The 27,837-nt window shown below is 47.8% G+C and overlaps 1 protein-coding gene across 3 annotated transcripts in view; it reads right to left on the reverse strand.

The window, feature by feature from the left end:
* LOC119973325 (golgin subfamily A member 6-like protein 7) overlaps positions 1-27,837 on the reverse strand; it is a 60,487-nt gene that overhangs the window by 23,599 nt on the left and 9,051 nt on the right. The window contains exons 2-6 of one of the 3 annotated variants that reach the window (XM_038811198.1): positions 23,977-24,116; positions 19,034-19,090; positions 13,588-13,710; positions 13,410-13,478; positions 5,776-5,871 (exon numbers count right to left, since the gene is read on the reverse strand). In XM_038811198.1, the coding sequence (XP_038667126.1) occupies positions 5,776-5,871; positions 13,410-13,478; positions 13,588-13,710; positions 19,034-19,090; positions 23,977-24,072 (441 nt within the window). In that variant the 5' untranslated portion in view covers positions 24,073-24,116. Of the gene's footprint in view, positions 1-5,775; positions 5,872-13,409; positions 13,479-13,587; positions 13,711-19,033; positions 19,096-23,976; positions 24,117-27,837 lie in introns of those variants that run through there. The other 2 variants (XM_038811199.1, XR_005462275.1) reach the window with 2 other exon arrangements.

Below are 27,837 nucleotides of genomic sequence, written 5' to 3' on the forward strand. Positions count from 1 at the left end.
CTAGGGCTCCTTGATGACACACTCAGTCAAATGATATCAAGGGCGGTCATTCTTACCTCACCTCTTTTATCTGTGCTTGGATCTAGGCTATAATGAGGGCAAGAGTTCGGTGGCCCTGACTGAGCCCAAACTGAATTTCAGTGAACAAGTTGTTTCTGAGTAAGTGTCAAATCATCAGACTGTCGACAACACCTTACATCACTTTGCTGATGATCGAGAGTAGACTGATGGAGTGGTAATTGGCCAGGTTGGATTTGTCCTGCTTTTATGGACACACTCGGGCAATTTTCCACATTGCCACGTAGACGCTAGTGATGTAGCTATACTGGAACATCTTTGCGAGAGTACAGTTAGCTCTGGAGCACAAGTCCTATTGCTGGAATGTTGTCAGGGCCTTTGCAATATCCAGTGCCTTCAGCTGTTTGTTAATATACTATGGAATGAATCAAATTAGCTGAAGACGAGGATCTGTGATTCTGGGTACCTCAGGAAGAAATCAAAATTGATTATTCACTAAATATTTTTAGCTGAAGACTTTCGCAAATGCTTCAACCTTGTCTTTTTTAATTGCGTTTAAAATACCTTACTGAATGCTGATGTGTTATCTGTGTTGATCTAACATTGACTGCAACTGGATGCAGTAAAACGAGAAACAGGCTTCCGACACAGGAGATGGTCCAACACTGTTTTATTGAACCTGTTGATTGCTGTACATAATCTGCCGTCAGTTGACACTCTATTAACCTAACTGATAACCTCCTACTGGCTTGACCAGACTAGCTCTCTATCATATGGTGATGATGTTCATTGGCCTGTGCACTGCGACTATCTCCCTAGCTGTGTCCTGTGAGAGAGGAAGAGCCTTAATCCCCTGTGGGCTTTATAGTGGTGGTGTCCTGTCTGGTGATTGGTTGTTCTGTGTTGTGTGTGTTCATTGGTTATCCTGTGTGTCAATCACTGCCTGTCTGCATCTCATGATATACATGAGTGGATATTATGACAAATGCCTTTTGATGATTACGGGGAGGCAGTGGCCTAGTAATATTGTCACTGGACTGATGATCCAGAGACCCAGGTTAATGTTCTGGGGACCCAGATCCAAATCCCGTCAAGGCAGATGATGAGACTTGAATATGGTATAAATCTGGAATTAAAAGTCTAATGATGACCATGAAACCATTGCTGATTGTCGTAAAAACCCCCCTGGTTCTCTAATATCCTTACCTGGTCTGGCCTACACATGATTCCAAACCCTCAGGAATTCTTAACTGCGGTCTGAAATGGCCGAGCAAGCCACTCAATTCAAGGGCAATTAGGGATGTGCAATAAATGTTGGCTCAACCAGCGATACCAAATCCCATGGATGAATAAAAACATTTCTTTACCTAGTTAATCAATTACTTCTTCAACAAGACTTGCGTTATATTCATCAAACAACACTTGCCTTGAACGCATCTGTGCTAATTCTTTTATGAGTATTCCATGCATCTCTAAATTATCGCTAAATGCTGATGATCACACACCTAACAAGAATTGGAAAACCTGTGATCAGAACCACTGCTGTCTCCTTATTCTTGAATGTTCTGCCTTCTCAACCTTGCCCCTCGCCTGAGGTGTGGTGATCCTCAGGTTAAATCGCAATCAGTCAGCTCTCCCCCATCAAAGGGGAAAGCAGCCTATGGTCATCTGGGACTATCTCAACTTTACTTTTACTTTACCTCTAACTCCTCTCTGACAGCTATGAAGAGTCCAAAGTGTTTATTGTGAGAATCTGGTCACTTTGAGTTATGAAATTGTTTTTACAAATGTATAATTCTCAGATTCTTAGGTCGGAATCTTCCCTCCCACCGAAAGCCAATGGACCTTTGGCTGGCCTGCCGCATGTCTCGCGGTAAGTCCCAACATGATGGGCCAAGAAAATTCTAGCCTTAGTTTAGTAATTTCTTTGTTGAGTTTTAAGTTTCATCTTATGAATCACTGAGCTTTTGATTGAAGGCTCAGGTGATTTCACCAGCCGTATTAAATTTCAAAATATCAATACCTCAATTTCCTGTTACTCAATGCCATGGCACCAAAATTACAGTAAAATTAACACTTCCCTTTAAATCTATGCTTAAGCTTCTTCCCAGGCTTATTAATGACAATATCATTTGATGTCCAAGGTGCAAGTTATCACCTTTTAATACAAAGCAACTTTTAAAAATCCCTCTTGGACTTTTCCTTGCTGAAGATGCGTTCCTGGAATCATGAATCATTGTGATTTTGTATGTGGGTTGCCACATGAATGAGTTCTTTTCTCGAGTCCCCCTCCTGGTTATTTGAAAGGCACTAGTTTGTCTTTAGTCATTTCACTCAAGGGAACACAATTGCCTGGCTTCAACAAGCTATATTTAGATAATGCCTTTTCTGTCTTTAGAGCATCCCAAAGTGGCTCACAGCCAATTAATTACTTTGAAATGTAGTCACTTTGTCTATGTAGACAATGCAATATGTGCACAACAAGGTTTCACAAAGGCCAATAAGGTGAATGACTATATTATCGATTTTAAAGTTGCTTGTGAAGGGATAAATATTAATCAGGACACCAGCTTCTTTGCTCTTCTTCAAATCGTGTTATGAGATCTTTAGCATGCACCAGAGAGGACAGACTTTGTTTCTTTTTTTATAATAAATTTAGAGTACCCAATTATTCTTTTCCAATTAAGGGGCAATTTAGTGTGGCCAATCCACATAACCTGCACATCTTTGGGTTGTGGGGGGGGTGAAACCCACAGGCAGTGACCCAGGGCCGGGATCGAAACCAGGTCCTCAGTGGCATAGGCAGCAGTGCTAACCACTGTGCCACCTGAGGACAAACTTTGCTTCAGTTGGATATGGGAGATGTCACCTTGATCCAGGGTCGGTCCACCATTTTGGAGTTACCACAGAGTCTCCACCATTCCGCGAAAATCCAGGCCACTGTGTCCCTCTGAACAGAGAGATGCAGACAGAGCATGCACATACCTTTGCCAGGATAGTGGTTTCCCCAAGGTCCATTGACTGCACACATGTGGTTTTGCATGTTCTGTATCTAAATGCAGAGACAGCTAAAACGCACAAAATGTTCTACTTGCCAAATGCTTCATTTGTGTCAGGCTGAGCATGTCATGCTGATAAATGTCCAGTATCCTCGCAGAAAATCATGATGCTTTTTTCTGTATTATCCCCCCATTCCCTCAATCTTTGAAACACCACGTCAAACCAGAGAGCGGTTACTGAGTGACGAGGACTATCTGCTTTCCACCTGATTCATGCAGCACTCCACAACCCAAACACATGTGACCACCACGTGTACAATGAAAGCCATGCTGACATTCAGAAAGCATGGAGCATACCGCTGGGGTGTAACAACAGCGCGGATCAACTGGCTGGACCACTCTGGAGGAGTCCTCCAGTATTCACTAGGGTGGAGACCTCCAGTATTCACGAGGGTATGTGTGCCAAGTTGCAGTAGACTGCTGCGTCCTTCACAAGCTGGCCATAACGAGGGCACAACTCTTCCCACCAAAGATTCACTGACCACCTCAGGAGGAAGAGGAGGAGGAAGCTGGTTCATTCAGTTCATGGGCAGCCAAGCATTTATCCCCACTCATCCCGACCTCTTGGCCTGGGTGAAGCTCACTTATACCCAGTGATCCACCAGTGACTTATTTTGGTGTAGTGAATATTCGGTGTAGGAACAAATTTGTCAACATTCATTACAATTTCCTCACATGTTAAAAGCTGAGCTGATGTCAATCTCTAACCCTCATGATCTCCAAACATATTTTTCATCTGTGCCATACAGTGATTGCTGGACTTGCAGGTCAATCCACACAAGATGTATATTAAGCACTGTTGTTTGTTGATATATGTTTGGGTAAAAAGTGAGAGATTAATTCCATTATTTGGGGAATTAGTAACTGAGGATGGGCTCAGCGGTATACACAGGGGAATGAAGGAGGAAGTTATAAGATATTTCTCTGCACAGACTTAATTCGAAGGTGGAATGCTTTACACAAATGCCAACTGAGGCAGAGATCGTAAATCAATTTTACAGAAATTGAAGAACTATTTCATAAAGAGAAAACAGAAGATGTTCTGGTGAATCAGAAGAGAACTGGCACCAGAAGAAACAAGTCTTGTTGAAGAACTGCCGCAGGTATAATGAGGTTAATAATCTCTCAGTTGTCTAATTTCTATGATTTTGTGAGAGGACTGTAAGCATTGGAATTTATGACCACCTTAGTCAGTTCCCGCTCATAAGTTTACTTGGAATCTAGTAATGAGGGATTAGTGTCACAAACAAACAGATCTGTTGGTTGCAGGGCAGCACGGTGGCGCAGTGGTTAGCCGAGGTCCCAGGTTCGATCCCGGCTCTGGGTCACTGTCTGTGTGGAGTTTGCACATTCTCCCCGTGTTTGCGTGGGTTTCGCCCCCACAACCCAAAGATGTGCAGGCTAGGTGGATTGGCCACACTAAATTGCCCCTTAAATGGAAAAAATGGATTGGATACTCTAAATTCTTTTTTAAAAGGATCTGTTGATTGCACAGAAAGAAGACTTTGTAGAATGTTTGAAGTTGCGGAACTTGCTGCCTGTCCTAACATTTATCTTATATTTGATTTTGTAATCTGAATTTTCAAACAACCCAAGCTTGCTTGAAGTTGAAGCAAATCTTGAATTATGCAGTCCTCATGATAATTAGGCCCATCAGCTTGGGTACTTTCTAAAAAGACACTGAATTTTCAGGATGGTAGGGGCTCGGCCAAAGAGTGGGTGGGGCACATATCCCCACCGACTCCAGCTGCCCTGGTGGCATATTACTCTCTAATGGGAATTGGTTGGGACTTCTGCCCTTCATTTAAGTGGCCAACAGCTCTCCAGTCTCTCCAGATACAGGCTGCAGTGGCCGGAAGAGGCATTGCAGGAAGCTGCCTGGGGTAAGGTCTCGGGTCCTGGAGGACAGATGTGTGGCAGGGGTCAGAGGGCAGGGAGGTTAGGGAACATCTGGAGGGATCAGAGGGGAATGTTTGGGGTCTCGGAAGATAGGCCGAGGGGGTTAGTTGGGAGGTTTGGAGGTCACCATGTCTTAAGGGGAGGGTGCCCCCAGTAAGAAGGGGTCTTCTAATGGAACTCCCCTCCATCCACCTCGTGCATAACCTATTCCTGTGTTAGATCGAACTTCTCCACCTGAACTGTTATCCGCCTGCCAGTTTAAAAATTAAGCAGGATGGGAAAAGGCTGGTAAGTGGTCATTAAGTGGTTGCATAAAGGCCTTAATTGGGGCAAGGGTAGGCTGCCTGTCCGAGGTCCTGTCCACCCCAGCATAAAATGGCAATCAGGTTGGGGTGGGTGGGATCCCAGAAGGATTCCTGTCCATGCAATTCCATCTTCCTCAGAACCCACTAGGAATGGGAGCATAAAATTCTGGTCCGTCTGCCCTTTTCAATCTCAGAAGACAATTCTTTCTACTTACCATCAGCTGGAGAATTCTAGTCAAGCACTGGCAGTAGATATAAACCCTACCAGTTTCATTCGCAGTGGTATATCATTGCTCCTTTGTACTTTTAAATGAACATAAAAGAGATGCTATCATTCCACACAACACAATGCCAGATTTATATTAATTTTCATGCAGAAATAGATACCAGACAAGTTGCAGGGCTGAACCTGCCAGTCTGCACCTGAGGCACATCCACCTTCAGCAAGTATAAGTTTACGGATTTTTAAGTCGGATGTTTTCCAAGATACTTACACGGAATTGTTTCAGTCTATCCGCTCTCTCCCGTAGGACTTGTTCTTGCAAAGCTGTTTTCTTTGCTCTTTCAGTTCTCCATTGTTCTTGTTTCTTCTAATCAAAGGAAATGTTATTAGAGTCAGAAGCTAAATCTGGGGTTTAAGCAGGAGTAAGCAGGCGTGAAGCTAGTTTGCCATTGAGAATGCGTTTCACTGTCACACTATAAATGCCATAGATTTTTAAATACGTGAATATATATTTGACTTTGACACCTCGGCATAATGGGTTTTTGGTGCAATGTTACCTTTTACTTTAGATCCAAACTTCTGTCTGTGATTTACAACAATCCAATGCAAATTGGTGGGATTTTCCAGCCATTCCCGCTTGCGGCATGATCTGGTCCCACTGATGGCGACCCGCTACCACGGGTTCCATGCCGATGGAATGGGAACACTGGAAAACCCCATTGACAACAGTGGGACGGGAAGACCCCACCGCCGGCCAATGGCGAGCCACCTCCGCCACCATGGGGGTGGGGGGGAATCCTCTGCAAGGCAAAAGTGAAGTATATTGAGTGGGATTTTCCAGTCCCGCCTTCCCGGGGATCCAGAAATTCCAGCCCAAGCTCAATGAACCTTTAAATAGTCGCACCCGCGCATGGTGATTCCTGAGGTGGTGCGATCGGAAAATAATACCCCATCGTTAACTTTACTCTTTTGTAAACGGTTACCGTTAATAATTCTACATTTAGAAATTTAGGGACCAGATTTTTTGTAGACCAATTGATAAATATCATCTCGAAAGCTTCTGCCTAGCTTTGGCATCTTCCAATGTTATTTCTCAAAACATGAATTAAACCCAAAATAGTGCGAAAAAAATACCCACTTTTTTTGTTGAATCTACTAAAAATTAGGACCTGTCAGACGATTGGATCTTTGCTCCAGCTTTTGCATGTTACATATTAAGTCAGGTTGTGAAGTATGTGCTCCAAATTTACAGGCAGATTTATAATGAGTGTGGAGCATACTTGCTAACACATGGTAACTTCAAAGATATGTCGTTCGTGTTGTCCAATTAATTCTGACCAGCAGTCCTTTATTGGCAGGACTTCAGAATGAAGGTTTCCCTATGGCTTTCACCTTTTATCCTACTCAGATGTGAATACAATATTTATCTCTGGAATCCATCCAGCAGAAATGAGTTTGTTGGAGGGTAATCAGGATTATTTTAGGGGGCCATGTGATACAGTGGGTAGCATCCCTCTCTGCCTCTGGCCCAGAAACTCCGGGTTCGAGTCCCACTCCAGGACTTGATGGCTAAGGAAGGTGCATTCATAACACGGTCAAACAGATTCACTATTAACCTGTAAATCCTTCCAGCATGTCAATGACTGCCGGTAAGAGTGGGGGAGACCCCTGGTCAGCCATGCTTGATATGGAATGGCACCCCTCAAGCTATTAGCCCCTGGTGACAGACAAGTAAACTGTTCCAGCAATTAGTAGTTATGGAAACAGATGAAAGTTTGCCTTGGTGCATCACTTGGTGCAGAAAGAGAAATTAAATGGGAATATTAAGAATATTTAGGATGCAAGGAATCAAGAAAGATGGTTTGGTCCAGAAATAACACTAAACATGAAGATCCAAGTAATGTAATAGCCATGGTTTGGGCACTATGGAAACAGCCAGAATATCCTCCATGGCTTTGCACACACAGATACAGGAAATAAGAAGCCAAACTAGGAGACCAAGGGTGACTGAGTAAAAAACGTCACAAGCGATTTGGCACAAAAAGGGTCCAAATGACTGAAGGCTAGCTTAGAATTAGCTACAATGGAATGAATTTACTCAGCACTACCATTATTGCTAACAGAGCAGATGGAAATTTAGTTGGAGTACTAGTTCATCCCAGAACGGGTTCAACGCATTGACCCTTCTCCAACTCATGAGTTCTCTGTGGCCTGGAGTTTGAGTGGCTGACATCCAGTTGCTCATGAATCTTTAATATGCTACTGGGATATAGCAATGATTTTAAACCCCCCCCCCCTCCCCATCTAGGAGTATGTATCAGCTGCAGTTGAAGAGAGTGGTACACAAGTTAGCAACATTTCGCAGACATGGCCTCTCCATCGTTGCAAAAATAGAAGATGATGGAACCATCAATTCACCAGACACGTGCTTTTCGATATGAACAGTGGTTTTAATCTACTTACTACAGAGCCAGCCTGTTACCCGTTGATGAACTCTCGGTGAACTGCAGGCTGACTCTGGACAAAGGTATTTATACAGCAGTACAAGGGGGAGGAGTCGTGGGCGGAGCCAAGGGTGGAGCCTCGTACAAACTCCTGAGCATTCCCAGAGCTACTCCCCCTAGTGGTCGGTTAGCGCTACTGCGCTTACAAAGATACAGTGTGAATTACCAAGTTACATTCACCACATTCACCCCCTGCAAAAAAATCAAGTCCGGCGGGGGTGGTGGTCTACAAAGTCAGTCTGTCCAGTGGTCGAACTGTCCGCTGTGATCTGCGGAGCACCGGGGTTGCTGCCTCTTGCGGTGGCTGGATGGGTGTTGTGTGCTGGGGTACAATGGCGGACTCCAGGGAGGGTTGTATCCGAGCTTCATACTCTCCTGGTTTGACCGGGGACTGGGGGCACTGGGGGCTGGCCGGCGCGGGTGCGCGGAACTGGTGGAGCGAACTCGTAGGCTCGGGAGCGCGAGGGGGCGGCAGCATGGGTGTAGGGTGAGGGGTCCTTCTGTGGGGGTAGAGAGGGCGCTGGATCCGACGGGTGCCAGATCCCGGAGGGATACAGTGTCCTGACGGCTGTCAGGGAACTCGACGAATTCGTACTGGGGGTTGGAGTGGAGCAGGCGCACCTTCTCAACAAGGGGGTCGGTTTTGTGTGCCCTGACGTGTTTCCTCAGGAGTATGGGGCCCGGTGTCCTCAGCCATGCCGGAAGTGAGACCCCCGTGGTAGTGCCCCTGGAAAAAATGAAGAGCCTCTCGTGAGGGGTCTGATTGGTCGCTGTGCACAAAAGGGACCTAATAGCGTGGAGCGCGTCTGGGAGGACTTCCTTCCACTGGGAGACTTGGAGCTTTCTAGACTCGAGGGTCAGCAGGACGGTCTTCCAGACCATCGCATTCTCCCTCTCCACCTGCCCGTTCCCCCTGGGGTTGTAGCTGGTAGTCCTGCTCGAGGCAATGCCCTTGTCGAGCAGGTACTGACGCAGCTTGTCGCTCATGAAGGACGAACCCCGGTCGCTGTGTACGTAGCTGGGGAAACCAAACAGGGTGAAGATGCTATGCAGGGCCCTAATGACTGCGGGGAGGTCATGTCGGGGCACGGGATAGCAAATGGGAAACGGGAGAACTCATCTACGACGTTTAGAAAGTAAACGTTCTTGTTAGTTGAGGGGAGTGGCCATTTGAAATCAATCGCGAGGCGTTCAAAGGGCCTAGAAGCCTTGACCAGGTGGGCCCTGTCTGGTCTATGGACGTGCGGTTTGCACTCCGCACAGATCGGGCAGTCCCTGGTGACCGCTTTTACCTCCTCGTTGGAGAAAGGCAGGTTTCGGGCTCTTATGTAGTGGGCGAGCCAGGTGACCCCTGGGTGGCAGAGGTAATTGTGGATGACATTCAATCGGTCAATCTGTGCGCTGGCGCATGTCCCGCGGGATAGGGCATCCGGAGGCTCGTTGAGCTTCCCGGGTCGATACTTAATATCGTAATTGAAGGTGGAGAGTGCGATCCTCCACCTCAGAATTTTGTCGTTTTTAATTTTGCCCCTTTGCGATTTGCCGAGAAGGCAACCGATCTTTGGTCGGTGATGAGGGTGAACCTCCTACCTGCGAGGTAGTGCCTCCAGTAATGAATAGCCTCCACAATGGCTTGTGCTTCTTTCTCGACTGAGGAGTGTCGGAGTTCTGAAGCGGAGAGGGTACGGGAGAAAAATGCAACTGGTCTCCCTGCCTGATTTAGTGTGGCTGCTAGAGCTACCTCTGAGGCGTCGCTCTCAACCTGGAATGGAGTGGATTCATCCACCGCCCGCATGACCGCTTTGGCGATGTCCTCCTTGATGCAGTCGAAGGCCTGGCATGCCTCAGCTGACAGGGGAAATCGTGTGGCCCTAAAGAGTGGGCGGACATGGTCCGCATATTGAGGGACCCACTGGGCGTAGTCGGAGAAGAAGCCCAAGCACCGTTTGAGGGCCTTGGGGCAATGGGGGAGGGGGAGTTCTAAGACTTCCCGGTCCGGGTCTGGGCCCAGGACTCCGTTTTCCACGACATAGCCGAGGATGGCTAGTCTGGTTGTGCAGAAAACGCATTTCTCCTTGTTGTACGTGAGATTCAGTTTCTGTGCCGTCTGGAGAAAACGGTGGAGGTTGGCGTCGTGGTCCTGCTGGTCGTAGCCGCAGATGGTGACATTGTCCAAGTACGGAAACGTGGCCCGCAGCCCGTACTGGTCCACCATTCGGTCCATTGCTCGTTGGAACACCGAGACCCCATTAGTGACGCTGAAAATGACCCGGAGGAAATGGAAGAGGCGGCCATCGGCCCCGAATGCCGTGTAGTGGCGGTCCTCCGGGCGGATTGGGAGCTGGTGTATATGCAGACTTCAGATCCACCGTGGAAAAGAGCCAGTACTGGGCGATCTGGTTTACCATGTCTGCAATCCTGGGGAGGGGATACGCGTCAAGGAGCATAAATCTATTTATGGTCTGACTATAGTCGACAACCATGCGGAATTTTTCCCCGGTCTTAACGACCACCACCTGAGCTCTCCAGGGACTATTGCTGGCCTATATAATCTCCTCACTGAGAAGCCTTCGGACCTCTGTTCTGATAAATACCCTATCCTGCAGGCTGTATCGCCTGCTACGAGTGGCTACGGGTTTACAGTCCTTTGTGAGATTGGCGAAGAGGGGGGGGGGGGGGGGATTCGCAGCGTAGCGAGGCTGCAGATAGTGAGTGGGGGCAGGGGCCCGCCGAAGCTGAGGGTGAGGCTCTTAAGGTTACATTGAAAGTCTAGGCCTAATAAGAGTGGCGCGCAGAGGTCGGGCAAAACGTAGAGTTGGAATTTTAAGTAGCTAGCGCCTCGGATTGTGAGTGTCGCGGCGGTGCGCCCCTGGATCTGGACCGAATGGGAGCCTGAAGCGAGCAAGATAGTTTGCTGTACGGGAAAAACGGGGAGCGAACAGCGTCTTACCAGGTCTGGATGTATGAAGCTGTCAGTGCTCCCGGAGTCGAAGAGGCATGGCGTTTTGTACCCGTTGATTTGGACCTCTGCCATAGAATTTCGCAGATGCTTCAGGCGTGATTGGTCCAGAGTGACTGCGCTAAGTTACGGGTAGTCGGCGGCTCGATCAGCTGTGCTGGAGTGGCCCCGTGATGACTGCCCTCTGAGTTCATAGTCGTACTCTTCCGATGAGTTGTCCGAGCGTGGAGATGCAGGTCGGGCCCGTGGATCGCACGTGGCGGGCAGCGAGGAAGATGGCATCCAAGATGGCAGCCCCCATGAGTTGCACGTGGCTGGCCGCATGGTGGAGGTTTGCCAAGATGGCGGCCCCCATGGATCGCCGTGGCGGGAGGGGGCGGAGTCGGGGCATAGGCCGCAGCGTTTCGGGCCCCGCGGGCCTGCGGGTGTGGGGAGCGATTACTTTGTGCCGCTGGGGAGTTGGAAGCTGGGGCCCTTTTTACGAGGCACACTCTTGCGTAGTGGCCTTTCCGCCCGCAGCTGCTGCAGGTCGCGTTGCGGGCCGGGCAGTGCTGCCGCGGGTGCTGGTTCTGGCCGCAGAAATGGCAGGCTGGAGCAGCATAGTGGCTGGCTGGAGCAGCATAGTGGCTGGCTGGGGCAGAATGGTGGCTGGGCGGCCGCGTCGCACAGGCCTGGGGGAGTCGCTGGTCGGGGGCCCATGATTGGGTCGCGGGGTCCACGGGGAACGAGTTAAGGCTGCGGAAGGAGACCTCCATCGTGGTAGCAGCTTCCACAGTTGTTTCTAAGTCTTGGGCCCCCTTTTCCAGCAGTCGTTGGCGCACATAATTAGACCTGAGGCCCGCTACAAAAACATCGCGTACAGCAAGTTCTCTGTGTTCAGCCGCGGTAACCGCTTGACAGTTACAGTCATTGGACAAATTATTGAGTTCCCTTAAAAATTCGGCGAGTGATTCTGTAGGCCGCTGGCGGCGAGTCGTGAACACATGGCGTGCGTAAACTTTGTTAATGGGCCTTACATATACCTTATTGGGTACCGCTAGCGCTGCAGTATATGAACCGGCCGAGTTTAGTTGCGTAGAGATTCTGTGGCTCACCCTCGCGTGCAGTAGACTTAACTTCTGTTCCTCTGTCGTTTCGGCTGTGCTCGCTTCTGCCAGGTAGGCCTTAAAGCATCGCAGCCAGTGGGAGAAGATTTATTTTGCCTCTGCATCCTGTGGGTCGAGTTCCAGGCGTCCAGGCTTGAGGGCCGATTCCATGATCGATCTTGACTGTCCTTAAGTAGATTAAATTGATGGAACCATCAATTCACCAGACACGTGCTTTCCGATATGAACATTGGTTTTAATCTACTTCCTACAGAGCCAGCCTGTTACCCGTTGATGAGCTCTCAGTGAACTGCAGGCTGACTCTGGACAAGGGTATTTATCCAGCAGCACAAGGGGGAGGAGTCGTGGGCGGAGCCAAGAGTGGAGCCCTGTACAAACTCCTGAGCGTTCCCAGAGCTACTCCCCCTAGTGGTCGGATAGCGCTACTCGCTTACAAAGATACAGTGTGAATTACCAAGTTACATTCACCACAGAAGACGAGCCCAAAATTTGCAAGTCCCCGCCCTCAAACACAGCACCTATTCCAGGCAGGGGGAATGGGGTTGGGTTGTGTTTCACTCATGCCGGCAGCTGATCATAGAACCCAGCAGCTACCTCCATTCATGCAATTTAGAGGTGAGAGGTGTCTGAAATTTGGTACGGACAGATTAGATTTGCTAGGCTCTGGTCTGAATGTTGTGAAGTTATTTGGATAGCCAGGGTACACAGGGTTACATGAGCGTAACCCCTCAGTGCAGGAAGAGATTGGTCACAATCTCTTGACTCCTGATGTGACCCCCAGAACCCCCAGTGCCCCTGTTGAGAGGTCCTCAAATAGGCCCCCACCCCACCATGTGCCACCATGTAAATCTGTCAGGAGTCCCGGTAGAGGCCCCTTCCAGGATCTACCGGCCACATTCCACCAGATTCAGGTGCCCCCGGTAAATTGCACCCTTAGTTTTTGAGAAACCTATTTCGAGTTCTGTTCATCAAACTGCACCAGTTCACCACTCTTAAATATAACAAGGAATAATATTTAATCTAAAATCATATTCTTGAAGTAGTTCATGCAAGTTTTCACCTTCGGCATTACACAACTAGGTTTGAGCAGAAACTTGAGCAAAAATTTTACTTAACACACCCAGCAGCATTTTGACAGAAATATACAGTCAGATTGCTAATTGTATCAAAGCAGCAACTCTTGGGTGTTTTGAAGGGCTTGATAACTGGGCTTTGGCAATTGTGCACTAATATACCATTGTGAAAAGCTTAAGATATATTCACTACATTGATAGTGTGAAAAGGCTTCCTTACATACACCCATTGTGCATGATCATTCCAAATTTTATTGATGTACCATTTTCATTTCTTTAAGTTCTTTCTGTTTCTGCCTTTCCTCTTGTTCTCTTTGTTGCCTCCGTTTCATCTGAATGAATAGGGGGTGGGGGGGGGGGGGAAGAAAAGCAAATTTGATTCTGAAATAATTCAGTCGGCTCCTAAAGAATAATAGCATTGAGAAGAAAGATGCTGGGTACTCTTTCCAGATGCTGTTGACTGTCTAGTTGTTCTGTCTGCTGGATATCGGATATCAACCAAAGCCTCTCCTCATCCAGTGGCCTTTGAGATACATTATCCCCCTCTTGCTGATGCTTCACCTCCTGATCGAGAAAGGACAAATAAGGTGAGATTCAAACCAATTATTATGGGAATTGGTGGTAAGATCAACTCAATGTTGCCAAAGGAAAATAATTCTGAAAGACAGAGATCATAAGGAGTGAATATATCTTCAATTTATTCAGACTCAATTCTTGAGCGTAGGCTATGGGGTGCTACACTTAACCTCAGTGCCTCCTCTCCAGGTTGCAGAGGGAAATGTCAGTCAGGCTCTCCTAACGTCTTGCTTGAGGAAGGTGATATGTCCCCAATAGTGAATGACTTTTCAAGGCTCACACAGTAAGAATGGGCTATCAAGAGAAGAAAGATAGACTGAGCAAAGTTAAAGGAACCTAACCCTGTTCTTAAATCTTTGAGAAGAAGTTAAAGGAAAAAAAAAAATGGTTAGATAAAATTAGTTAGAAATACTGACTCAGGGAGTGGACAGTTAGCTGATTTATCAAACGTAAAAGCAAAATGCTGTGGATGCTGGCAAGCTGAAATCAGAACAGAAAGTGCTGGAAAAACACAGCAGCTCAGGCAGCATCAGTGGAGGAAAGGCCCAGAGTTTCTGATCTCTGGATTGGCGCATCCTGGAGGCACCACCAAAGATGCAGCAGGGAACCATTTGGAGATCGCGACGCACTGACTACGCAGGAATAACCTGGGAAGCTTGGAATTCGAATGCCCGAAACTCTGAGTTAGAGGCGGAGGCTTTGGATGGTTCAGACTCAAGTACCAGTATGGTTGCTCAGGGAATGTTTAGAAGAAATAAAACAAATTCTAACACCTGGCTAACTATACTACTGAAACCTTAGGGCAGCATGGCAGAGCAGTGGTTAGCACTGCTGAATCACGGCGCTGAGGATCCGGGTTCGATCCCGTTCCCGGGTCACTGTCCGTGTGGAGTTTGCACATCCTGTCTGCGTGGGTCTCACCCCACAACCCAAAGATGTGCAGGGTGGGTGGATTGGCCACACTAAATTGCTCCTTAATTGGGAAAAACAAAATCCTAAAAAAAGTATACTACTGAATCCCTGACTTCCAACTGGACTCCCTGACTACGGATTACCCCGACTACACCCCTTAACGTTTTCCCCTGACCACCTAACTACGTCCCCAATGTGACTACCCTCCTGACTCATGATCCCATGCCAACCCGATTATACCCCCAACCCCCTGAAAGCACCTCAATTGTCCAACCACCCATTGCATCCCCATCCCCAACTGCCCTCCCAACTCTCCAAATACCCAGAACTGCCAACCACCCAACTACATCCCCAACCCCTGATTATAACCTCTGCCCATCTGATTACCCAGCCAACCCCATCAGCCACCAACCTGCCAATCTAATCCCTCATCTACCTGCTACCCTACACTCCCACCCATTTATCTTACTTCGATCGACTCTCAAAGTGAGTTTTGGACCTTCAAACTTGCTGGGATACAGCAATTAGTGCCATAAAAAGTGGTATGACGTGGCTTCTCCTGAAGCCCCTACGCCATGAGGGTAAGACTCCACAACAGGTATGCTCCACATTTTTGAAGAGACCCAGTTTGGAAGTCGAGAAAATAAATGTGCAGCTCTGGTGTAAGGTATGAAAGCAAAAGTGGAGCGGCAATCCAACAGTGATTGCCATTCCACGGAAGATTCAGTCCAGAGTCAAGTCCAACATAATTCTCCCAAATGGCTAATTTGGGTATTTGGCTAGCGTGTGGTCCAGAATAACACCAACAGAATGGGTTCAATTCTTGTTTCAGCTGGGGTAGACTTGGCACCTACCTCCTCGTCTGTCCATGCTTGATGCAGAATGTTGCCCCACTCAAGCTAAAGAAGCAATTGTCGATCTTTCATAGAGACAGATGCCAATTGTCCCTCATGGCTAAATACCTACCTACCATCCAACTAATGGATATTTAATTTATAAAACCAAATAAATCATAAGCGATAAAACAGACAGGATTGTTTATTGATAATTTACCTACAAAATATTTTATTTTTGCATCACAAGTGAATAGTAAGCAAGATTGTATTTGCTGTAAAGCTTATTACAAACATGCAGTGTTTTAACATTGATAAATGGGCTCTTCTCTCTGTTCTTGTACGACCTACTACCTTCTTAAAAATCCCACAGCAAGGCGTGAACAGTTATATTTAAACACAAGTCACAGACCAAAATAGAACATACGGTGTCAGTGAGCAGCATAGTTAAAATTAAGACGTAAATCTGTGATTTCATATAAAGTAGTGTGTTAAATTTATTTTAATAATTTAAATCAGTCATTGAATGAAATTAAATGGACAGCAGCATGCTCGATTTGATCATCTAATCCAAAATGTAATTGTTGTTTAAGTACAGAACATTCTTTTTCATCTTGTCACTGTTCACAAAGCTGAAACTTTGCTCTGGTGCTACAGTGCAACATTTTCATGGTCAGCAGAAATAGTTCTGCCATCAACAAGTCATTTTGAGATGGCTGTTCTGGAGTCTGTTAGAGAGGGAAGTGATGGCAAGTTTACATGCAAGTGATGGACTTTTATACAATTTTTGAATTGAATCCATTTTGCTCCTTTATGTTTGTGCACAGGATAATCTCTGACAGATAAAGGCTGGCAGCGTTCATAAAGTTGTACTGTTTACAATGTGGTACAGGCAATGTGTGTGTTACATGTTATAGGTGCTATGTGTTATACGGCAATGTAAAGACTTGAATTCACAGATATTAAAAGGCGGGCACTTGAACCATCACTCCTGTGCTAGTGCTAACTCTTCAACATGAGCTGTCTACTCTAATCCCATTTTCCTGCCTTCTCATGTATCCTTTTGTAGTCTTCCTTTTCAAAAACTTAGTTCCATTTCCAAGTGTGAATAATGAGATGTGAGTGCTTTGCTCCACTCCTTTGCATTCAGAATCTACCGAAGTTCTTCCCTCTAGATCTCAGCTAGCCTATGGGTGCGTAGTATGTAATTAAATCAGAGCCATAAGACTACAACTATGATGTACAATACACATATCCACTTACTATTGATTTGATGACCTCATATTGCTAATAGACATTTAGTTTTTCGAGCAATTGGCATGAGTAATTTAAATAACATAATTTATTTTACACCATCATCCTAGGTAATGATTAAAAGATTTTTAAAAATTAAGCAGTAATGGTTGGCCATGTGTTTCAAACCAGCAATGAGGAAAGGAAAGGTTTACCCTCCACATATCCCACAGGGCTGGCAGGACCCTCTTTTACCATTTGGTCAACATTTCAGCTCTCCCTTGAATTACTGCACGTGTTGTTCTTGTTGTTCTTCGCAGTTTAAAAAAAAGATTAGCAGGGAACTATCCATTATCTCTGAAATGGTAAAAGAAGGTAGTTACCCATTATATATTTATGTACCTCCTGTGAATACCTTTGATTGAAATAAACTGTCCTAAATGATGGTTACATTTTTTGCCTCAGCCAACTTTCATTGAATTGTTTCAGCTTTAGCGCTTTAGCGTTATTTATTATTTCAGTTCCGGCAAAGGGGCCAGGATTTTCTTTCAGGCAGAGAATGGTACAATTTGGGTCTGTTGCTTAAGCAGAGCAGAGGCTGTACACTAGAATGTGGAACTGGAAATGATTGCAGGCATAGGCTCTGGAGGAGCCTATCAACAGGAAGTGGGCATTGCTGGCTGGGCCAATATTTATAGCCCATCCCCTAATTGCCCTTGAACTGGGTGGCTTGCTAAACCACTTGAGTAGGCATTTAAGACTCAACCACATTGCTGTGGGTCTGGAGTCACATGTAGGTCAGATCAGGTAAGGATGGCAGAATTCTTTCCCTTTCCTAAAGGACATTAGTGAACCAGATGGGTTTTTACAACTATCAACAATGATTTCATGGTCACCATCAGATTTTTAATTCCAAATTTTTGTTGAATTCAAATTTCAACACCTGTCACAGTGGGATTTGAACCCATGAACCCCCAGAACATCATCTGGATGACTCTGGATTACTCGTCCAATAACAGTACCACTGTACCACTGTCACCCCTTCAGATGTAGGTTGAATTACAAGCTGGAGGAATTTGAATAACGGTTATGCAGACAGGCAGATGCCACGCCAAGGCTATGGAGGAATTTGAATAGAAGAATAAAGACTTTTAATCAACACATCAAGCAACCAGGAGCCGGAGAAATATGCAGTTCATTAGTTGGCAGGATATAAAGCAGGTAATGAAGTTCTGGAGGAGTTCGAACCTGCCTGGGGAAAATTGGCCATGGAAGAAGCTGTTGCAAAGGTCTATGCTGGAAGTCACTGAGCATGGCGAAGGATTTCAGCAGGATTGAGTAAATGGAGTTGGGCAATATTACAGGATGTAAAGTCTGAAGCTGGGTTCAGAGTCAAAAACAGGGTTTGTGTATTGTCAGAGTTTCAGCAAAAACTGGGAAAGAGGAACTGAAGAGCGGCTAAGGTGAAAAGTTTCGGACAAGAGCTGAAATTGATGGTTCAACCTTCCCAGGGAGCAGTGGGGAAAATTCTGGCTCGAGCACAACTTCATACTGGACAGAGAGTTACACATCAAAGCAATACTCCTTTGATGAAGATGTACAGATGTGGGTGTCATCACTTCAACCCCTTCAATCCATTAGCACAGGCTGGGTTGAGTGACTTGTTTTTGTGCTTTAACATTCAATGGGCTGAATTTTATGGATTACCTATAGGCGGAAGAAACGTTGGGTGACCCGTAAGTTAGTACACCATCTGGTCAGCAGCATGCCGCGCCACTGGCCAGCCCACCCATGCCCCGCCATCATGTAGGCCACACACCAATTGAGGCTATTAGGTGGATTTGGCACAGAGTTGCTGGCCTTCGATTAGCCAGCAGTTCTATGAGCTAAGACTTGCTTCTGGAAATGGATAGAAACTTCACCTCATACTAATTAAAAGACCATTACCCAAAGAACTAAAGTGGGGACGGGCTCACCCCCAAAATGGATGCTGGTAGCCATTCCTCAGTGCATAATATAGCACCATGCTTCTCTTCTATAACTTATATGCCTCTAATAGTTTATTTTAGATACCTTTGCTCAAGATTCCGCCATATTTAATTGGTCAGAAACTCCATTACTGTTTTTACTCAGGATAAGGTATTTTGATGAATATACATTGTCAAGCATCTGGATTGTATCCGTTGCCACTTAGGCTGATACTTTGGTCACGTACCAAAGTATCAGTCTAATCAGTTGATACATCTTTCGTAACAAAAGCTATGATCGTCATGTTTCCAAATAATCTCAAACAACTGATAGACGTGCTGTTGTTCTAATCGTACATCACTGACCTGTGCACCAAGAGTATCTCCCGTTAACTTTGGGTAGTCCATCTTCGCTTTTGTCGTCTAAACTGCAGTAAAAATATATATTATCAAAAATAATGACCAAATATTTCTGGCTGAGATGTAGAATATTGAAAAATGCAACTTATCTACTTTGAGTGGAGGGCATTGGACCTGGTCGATGGGACCAGATGGCGGGCAGTCGCTGAGGCGGAGATCGGCATCGGGGACGCAAGTGAGCTCCTGGTGGATTGTGATGTTGCTATGGCACCCCATCCCCTTGACCCTTTCCCCCCCCCCCCCACCCCTAACTCTCCCCCCACCCGTTTTAACCATGCGTCTTGTTTTATGAATTGCAGGATCGCCTGGCGATGAGGCGGGCCCCTCCGGGGTCCCCCCGCACCGGGCACCAACCCCAAGGCTCATCCAGCGATGAGATGGAACCTGCTGGAATTGTGAGCCCCCAGCTGCAGCCCCGTGACACTCCGGAGGACACCTCCGGGGGGGGGGGCAACACCGACTCGCTGCAGTACTGTCACCAACACCCTCCACCATCACCATCCCAGTGATACTCACCTCGGTTGGGCATGTTAGTGGAGAGGGTCCTAGGGCACTCTCTGGTGCACACCATACACATGCTGCGGTACACAAGGTGGAGATGGGAACCCATGAAGTCGCGGATGGTCAGAGGGTGGCCCGACCCCAGAGACTAGCTGCTGTACAAACGGGTCTTGAGCTTCTGGAAACGACGGTCCCATCAATGCTGGAGTTGCAGCAACAAAGCCAGGGACTACATGAGGGGTTCTCCGCAACCATCCAGTACCTGCAGGTGCAGTTGGAGGATTCCAACCTCCTGTAGAGACAGGAGATGGTGCTGACAATACGTGCATTCCATGGTCACACACCAGCTGCACGTTTATGAGTTGGACCCGTTTCGGTTTGTGAAGACCAGCCCCTCATGCACTGGTGTCCATGGGAGGACATGTGTCCCATCGATCAGCCCTGGACATGGGGCATCCCGGAAATGATGGCGAATCCTGCTGCTCGGACTACCTGGTGGGCTTGGTCCATGTCAAAGGTAATGTTTGTGCCCACCGGGCATACGGGGCGGATGCACCTGTGCACTGAGGTCTGCGAGAACCTGGACAGATCCTTACTCCACGACTGGAAAAGGTGTAAAGGTTCAGGGCCACTGTCAACTTGACGGCTACTGGAAATGGGTTTTCTCCCCCATACCCTCACTGTGCCAGGTGTGCCATGATCTGGCAGAGATGTCGCACTGTCCTCCTGTTCAGCCTGAGTTTCAGGAACACATTAGGTCCAGCAGGTCCTTGAATGACAGGCACTGCCAATATCCATGAGGTACGATCTGCTGCCTCCTTCCCAGCGCCTCCTTGGCCTGTTGGGTGGCCTCCTCTCCACCCTCACTGGCTGGCCCCTGTTCCTCTGGGGCAAGCTCCGATTCTGAGAGCCCTCCACAAGCAGCTTCTGCTCTTACAACCTCAGACCATCCGCCAGGGCTGTAGTGGCTAGTATGATGGCAACAATGGTTGGATACAAAATTCCATTGTCTGCAAGGGTAAAGTGCAGACATGTTAGCATGGTGATTAGCCCATGCCTGACCAGGCTCAATGGGCTACAGTGACCCTGGCCTGCATTGCGGCCTCTGACCCAGCATGTCCCTCTCCCACCCTCCTCCCATCTGCACACTGCCCTTGGCTGTTCACCTGGCACTCTACCCTCTGCACCGCACCTCTAGCCGCTGTTGGTGGCTGGCACCAGGGGTGGCCTCTGATCTCGGCACCCATTCCTGCCGGCAGGGGTACTGGTGGCTGGCCCTACACATGCCAGCTGTACGCTCTGCACCCCTGTCTGCCACCCTCCTGTGGGATCTACTGTGGCCGTCCTCGTTGGGTGGGCCGCATGATGCCTCACAAGCAGGGTGGCGCGTGGGTGTGGGTGGGGGTGGCGGAGCACCCATATGGCTGGTATCATTCTACACAACCACAGGCCACAGGAGTCGGTCAGTGGGGTGCATGGCAACATGGCTGCCTTGAAGGCCACAACAAATCAGAAACTGTCTCGACACCACGGTCCCAGGGAGGTGCGGTGGGGTCACACAGACTCTACGGTTCATCCCCTGGTCACCCCCGCTACTCTCCCTAGTCCTGATAGATGCTCCCCCCACCACCACCTCCGTCCTGCCAGCAGCAGCACTGGCAGCCCACGGTTGCGCCTCCTCCCTCTCAGCAACCATGGTGCCTGCTTCCCAATTTTAGATGCCAGAAGTGAATCTTCTGTTGGCAATTCCTCCTGGTGGAGACGGGCATCGCTGGAGGCCAGGAGAATACCGTGGCGGGCCCGTTAATATGCCAATGACGTTTACTGTATAATTTGCATGGCCATGCCAACATGCAGCATAGAATGCATTCACGCCAACGCTGAGGGTCCGGAGCATGGCTTTCCATTTGGCGTCTGGCGCCAACCACGATTTGCAGCTGACACGCGATTATCCGCGCAATTGTGTTTCCCTATTCTGGCGTCAGCTGACGGAGAATCCCGTCCATTGTCTCAGTAACAGTGACCATGACAGATGTACCTGATTCATGGGGGCAGGTTTAGCTCAGTGGGTTAGAAGGCTGGTATGTGATGCATGACAAGGCCAGCAGCACGGGTTCAATTCCCGTACATGAGGAGCTTATTCATCTTCTCAACCTTGCCCCTCACCTGAGGTGTGGTGATCCTCATGTTAAACTACCACCAGTCAGCTTCCTGACCACAAGCTGCTGAAGGGGAACAATATTTATTGGCTGTGAAAATTGAAAAATCCCTTGTTTCAGAACTGCAAGGACAGCAGATAACATTCTATTGCCAAGATTTGTCACTCTAAAGCCAACATTCATCTTCACAATTACAAGCGTTTGCAATGCGATGATTTATTACTTTGTTTGCAAGCAGAGAGTCTGAAGTTTGTGTAAAAACCAGCACGGGACAGAGGAGGCTTGATTCTCCATTCCCCGACACCAAAATCGCATTCGGCGACAGGGCAGAGAATCCGTTTTGCCACCGAAATCGGGAGCGGCGCCGATTTTAAATTCTACCCCCTCCCCCCTGAAAATCGGCGTATTTGAGGAGTACAGCGCCTCAGGCCATTACCTGAGGCCCGCCTCGCGATGCTTCATTGCCGACCAGCCGAATTCCCGACTGCTTGGCTTACGTGTGCTCACACCACCCGGGATCCTCGCATGGCGGCTACGGACTCAGCCTGGGGCTGTCACAGTCGAGGGAAGGCTGATCGGCAGGCGGTGGGGGGGCTTCATTCGGGGCTGGGGGCAATGTATGCGGACGGTCCGGGCCTCACGAGCGGCCGATGCAGGGCACTATTTTGGCAGTCCAAATCTGCGGGCTGAGTCCGCCATGACGCACGGCACGGCCACTGAAGGCCGCCGCTGGGCGTATGTGTGGCCTCTGACCCGGAGGTGCTGGAGGCCGTATCGGCAGCTAGATCTGCGAGCTCTACGACGGCTCCCTGCTAGCCCCCTGCAAAATGGGGAATCTGTGGCCTTTGGACGCCGATTTTCCTGGACTAAAAGACCACAATTTTCCGGACGGCGTCAGGACTTAAGTTTCCAAATCGGAGAATCCAGTCCAGGGTGTGGGGGTGATTGTTTTCCCCGTGCTCCTCGAGGAGAATGAGCTCCCCCGCGAGGGGTGGGATAGGTTACCCGTACTTGTATAAAAGGTCGGCCAGTCAGGAACAGACTGACAAGGGAGAGTACATGGTGAGGTTCTACCGGTACTCGTGCATATAATTATTGTAAAATAAATGTTGTTTACTTTTGCCTATTTTGGATTCCCCGAGCCTTGATTCTCCACAGTTTGACTAATCTCAATCAACAGCAGGGGCTGGTTTAGCACAGGGCTAAATTGCTGGCTTTTTAAGCAGACCAAGGCAGGCCAGCAGCACGGTTCAATTCCTGTAACAGCCTCCCCAAACAGGCGGTGGAATGTGGCGACTAGGGGCTTTTCACAGTAACTTCATTTGAAGCCTACTTGTGACAATAAGTGATTTTCATTCCATTTCATTTTTTCATCAGCACCATCAAAATAAACGCAGAGCAGAGTCCGGAGCAGAGAGCAGAGAATTAACTCCGGTCTCCTACTGCTGATCCCTACCCACCTCACATAATGCACGTGGGCTGCATGCAAATGATTTTCCACTATAATTAAAATGAATCGATTCACTCCAACATGTTCCCAGTGAATGCAACTTCCCTCTGGACACTCAAGACCAGCGAATTAGCTCTTGCAAGAGCAACGGCACTTCAAACATACATCATTGGCTGGAAAGTGTTTTGGGACATCCTTTGATTGTGAAAGATGCAATACAAAAAACAGTCCTTTCCAGTGAAACAGTATCGATGTTTAAAAATCATGATGTGGAGATTCCGGCGTTGGACTGGGGTGAGCACAGTAAGAAGTCTTACAACACCAGGTTAAAGTCCAACGGGTTTGTTTCAAATCACGAGCTTTCGGAGCACTGCTCCTTCCTCAGGTGAAGGTGCAGTGCTCCGAAGGTTAGTGATTCGAAACAACCTGTTGGACTTTAACCTGGTTTAAAAATCAATCACTGATATCTGACCAGAATTATATCACTTTAAAGACAGATAATAACGAGAATGAAGACCACACTTTCACACTCTCACCACTTTAGATTCAGTAATTCGAATTTGGATCTGACAAAGGTTTCTTCGATTAACTTCAAAAGGTTCCGAGTGATCAAAGTCTAAAATACCACAAACTATTCTAACTTGCGGTGTATTGTCTTGTTGGCAACTAATTATTAAGTATATCTAAATGTTTTAACTAACGCTTTGACTGTAAAATGCAGCAAATATGTACTTTTCTTCTTGGTAACTTTTCAGATTTAGGATAAAACAATAACCTACCTCAAACAGATGGTTGGATATTACGTGAGGATTCAGCCAGAAAGAAGAAGCATTTGCTTGTGTGCGAGTTCCAGTGATATGGAAATTCAATCCCATGGCTACACCTCGGGGATCAGGGATGTTTCGATAGCAGTTCTATACTAAAAGTGGCAGATCTGTGTTAATAAATCATCACATCTGCTTGGGATTCTTCAGTATATCTAAAAATAGAAACATTACAAATCTAACATTTAACTGAATGCTTTGTCAGCTAGAATCCCAGACAGTAATCGGGGGCGGAATTCTCCGTTTTGCGATGGCAGTTGGCACCGGCTGTGCCTTCCCGCGAGCCACAAGGGATGGATCCCGCACCAGATTCTGCGCTTATAAGCTGATTAATGATGCACAGGTGAGTTCCCCTCCGAATCACCTGGCAGGCTGGCAGCTGATTCGTCTGCCCGCCATCAGTCTGCAGGTTCAAAGGTCCCCGCGCCATAATTAAATACAAGTTCAGCCCACCATTGACACTATTTCCAGCCCACCTAACCTCGCCAGACCACGCGGGCTGTCACCCGTGAAGAAGGCTGTGACTGCTTTCAGTGCAACGGCCTACTTATTTGAGGTTTCTCCGGCCCACAGGCACGTCCTCTACACTAGCAACAGCTCAAAGAAGCACACCAACCTCACCTCTCCAGCCTGGGATGGTGTTGCCCAGGAGGTTAGTGCTGCTGTCACCTGCCCATGAAGCACCATCCAGTGCAGGAAGTAGATGAATGATCTCATCTGCTCTGCCGGGGTAAGTCTTCTCTCAGCTCCCTCCACTATCAAACTCACAGTGTGGCATCGTGTACACTAACAGCCGCTCTGTTCATGGATCTCACACATTCAGCCACGGGAGACACATATCAACATTCACTCTCTCAAAACTTTCATGACACCACCATCCCATCTGTCTTGTTGCTCACACTCCATTCTCTGTCACTTACAGGTAAGGCATTCCACACACAGGGGACATGCATCTTATGCAACTTCTTCTCCATCCCCTCTCATCACATCTCTTTCATATGCCTCCATCGAGGCCAAACCTCCACAAAACAAGCACGAGCGAGCCGAGACAGGGGAGTGACAGCCGAGATTATCGGTCTCACAAAGTTCGGGGAGGCTGGTTCACTCTTGTGCAAATGCAGAGCGTGGCCTCTTCCAAAAACCTAGTACATATCTCAGCGCCATCACTTCACCCAATCCTGCAATTCACGCTGAATGAAACACACTCTGGATTAGCTTCAGATCATCCATTAAAACTGTCCATTTGTACTTTTTAGGTACCAGTAGACTGCGGCCCACTCACTAACTGAGCCCCCTAACGGAGCAATGGAGGCTGAGGGGGCTCTGGAAGAACCATCACAGCACTCACCCATGCCCTCCATCAGCACAGTCACACACCTCAGTGGGGTGTAGTTCAAAGTTAGACTCGGGGTCACTTTCTGGAGAACACCTCACAGACACATCCCTGCAACAATTGCAGGCAGGGACAGCCCAGGTCTCTGGCACGCTGAGAGCAGCTGGAGGCCAGCCACCTGCTCAGTCCCAGTCTGATGATGAACCTCTGGAAGCTGCCATGCTCACTAGTGGAGATGCAAAGGGAAGCAGCGGAACATCGATCAGAGTTTTAACAGTCTCACACAGAATGCTGCACACGATGGAGGAGACCCTTTGTGTTCTGTCTGATGTCGTGCATGCACATCGAGTTCATCATGGGAAGGTTGGCGACCACCATGAAGACCCTGGTCCGGCAGATCCTGCAGAATTTGCACTTGACCATTCTCTCAATGACGACACACTCTAGTGGGCACCGTCAGGATGTAGGCAACATGGAGAAGAGGCACCTTGACCTCTCTCCAGGTGCCCCATCTCCTCCAGCTGTCATGCCCAGGGCCCTCTGGCATCCACAGGGAGGATGAGAGTCAGCCAGACACCCTGGGGAACCACTATTCAGAACACCCCTCTGCTGTGTCTGCACCAACTCCAGCAGCACAAGCACCTAAGGGTGCTTCCACTGCTGAGCAGGAGATCCGAATAAGGCTGAGCCCCTCCAGGGCACAGGTCACCAGAGGGCCTCCAGTAAGGCCATCATAGGCATCAGGATGTAGCTGTCAGCAGGCTGCCTCCGCCTCTGCTGTAGGTGTCAGGGCTGCACCAAGGTATAGGGGTAGGATTAGGAAAGTTCAAAAGTTTTTATGTCTCCTCAAGCTCATGAGTAATATCACTGTAAATAAATCGTATTTTCTGAAAACCATTCCATGGGTATATGAAAGTTCTGGACTGCTGAAAGTGCTTTGGTTTAGATCTTTGCAATCCTCTTATGCTGAGTTTCAACTTTCTCACACTCAGTGTCCCCTTTTAAGATGAAAATTCATGTGATGTCAACCTCAGTGCCACTTGGTACCAGACCCTTGTGTATTGGCAGGGAGATATAGAGAAATCATAGAATTTTGGACAATTTTTCATGGCCAATCCACCCAACCTGCACATCTTTGGACTGTGGGAGGAAACCGGAGTATCCGGAGGAAACCACGCAGTCACGGGGAGGATGTGCAGACTCCACACAGACAGTGACCCAAGTCGAAATCGAACTTGGGACCCTGGAGCTGTGAAGCAATTGTGCTATCCACAATGCTACAATGCTGCCCTTAAGAAGTTAACCTACACTTCATTATTCTACCCTAATCCAAGTACCTATCCAATAGCCGCTTGAAGGTCCCTAACTTTTCCGACTCAACTACTACCACAGGCAGTGCATTCCATGCCCCCACTACTCTCTGGGTAAAGAACCTACCTCTGGCATCCCCTCTATATCTTCCACCATTTATCTTAAATTTATGTCCCCTTGTAATGGTGTGTTCCACCCGGGGAAAAAGTCTCTGACTGTCTACTCTATCTATTCCCCTGATCATCTTATAAACCTCTATCAAGTCGGCCCTCATCCTTCTCCGTTCTAATGAGAAAAGGCCTAGCACCCTCAACCTTTCCTCGTATGACCTACTCTCCATTCCAGGCAACATCCTGGTAAATCTCCTTTGCACCTTTTCCAAAGCTTCCACATCCTTCCTAAAATGAGGTGACCAGAACTGCACACAGTACTCCAAATGTGGCCTGACCAAGGTTTTGTACAGCTGCATCATCATCTCACGGCTCTTAAATTCAATCCCTCTGCTAATGAACGCTAGTACACCATAGGCCTTCTTCACAGCTCTATCCACTTGAGTGGCAACTTTCAAAGAACTATGAACATAGACCCCAAGATCTCTCTGCTCCTCCACATTGCCAAGAACCCTACCATTAACCCTGTATTCCGCATTCAGATTTGTCCTTCCAAAATGGACAACCTCACACTTGTCAGGGTTAAACTCCATCTGCCACTTCTCAGCCCAGCTCTGCATTCTATCTATGTCTCTTTGAAGCCGACAACAGCCCTCCTCACTATCCACAACTCCACCAATCTTCGTATCATCTGCAAATTTACTGACCCACCCTTCAACTCCCTCATCCAAGTCGTTAATGAAAATCACAAACAGCAGAGGACCCAGAACTGATCCCTGCGGTACGCCACTGATAACTGGGCTCCAGGCTGAATATTTGCCATCCACCACCACTCTCTGTCTTCTATCGGTTAGCCAGTTTGTTATCCAACTGGCCAAATTTCCCACTATCCCATGCCTCCTTACTTTCTGCATAAGCCCACCATGGGGAACCTTATCAAATGCCTTACTAAAATCCATGTACACTACATCCACTGCTTTACCTTCATCCACATGCTTGGTCACCTCCTCAAAGAATTCAATATGACTTGTAAGGCAAGACCTACCAAGATGTGTGTAATTC

This window comes from Scyliorhinus canicula, chromosome 11, assembly GCF_902713615.1.
Source record: "Scyliorhinus canicula chromosome 11, sScyCan1.1, whole genome shotgun sequence".
In the NCBI taxonomy this organism is placed as follows: domain Eukaryota; kingdom Metazoa; phylum Chordata; class Chondrichthyes; order Carcharhiniformes; family Scyliorhinidae; genus Scyliorhinus; species Scyliorhinus canicula.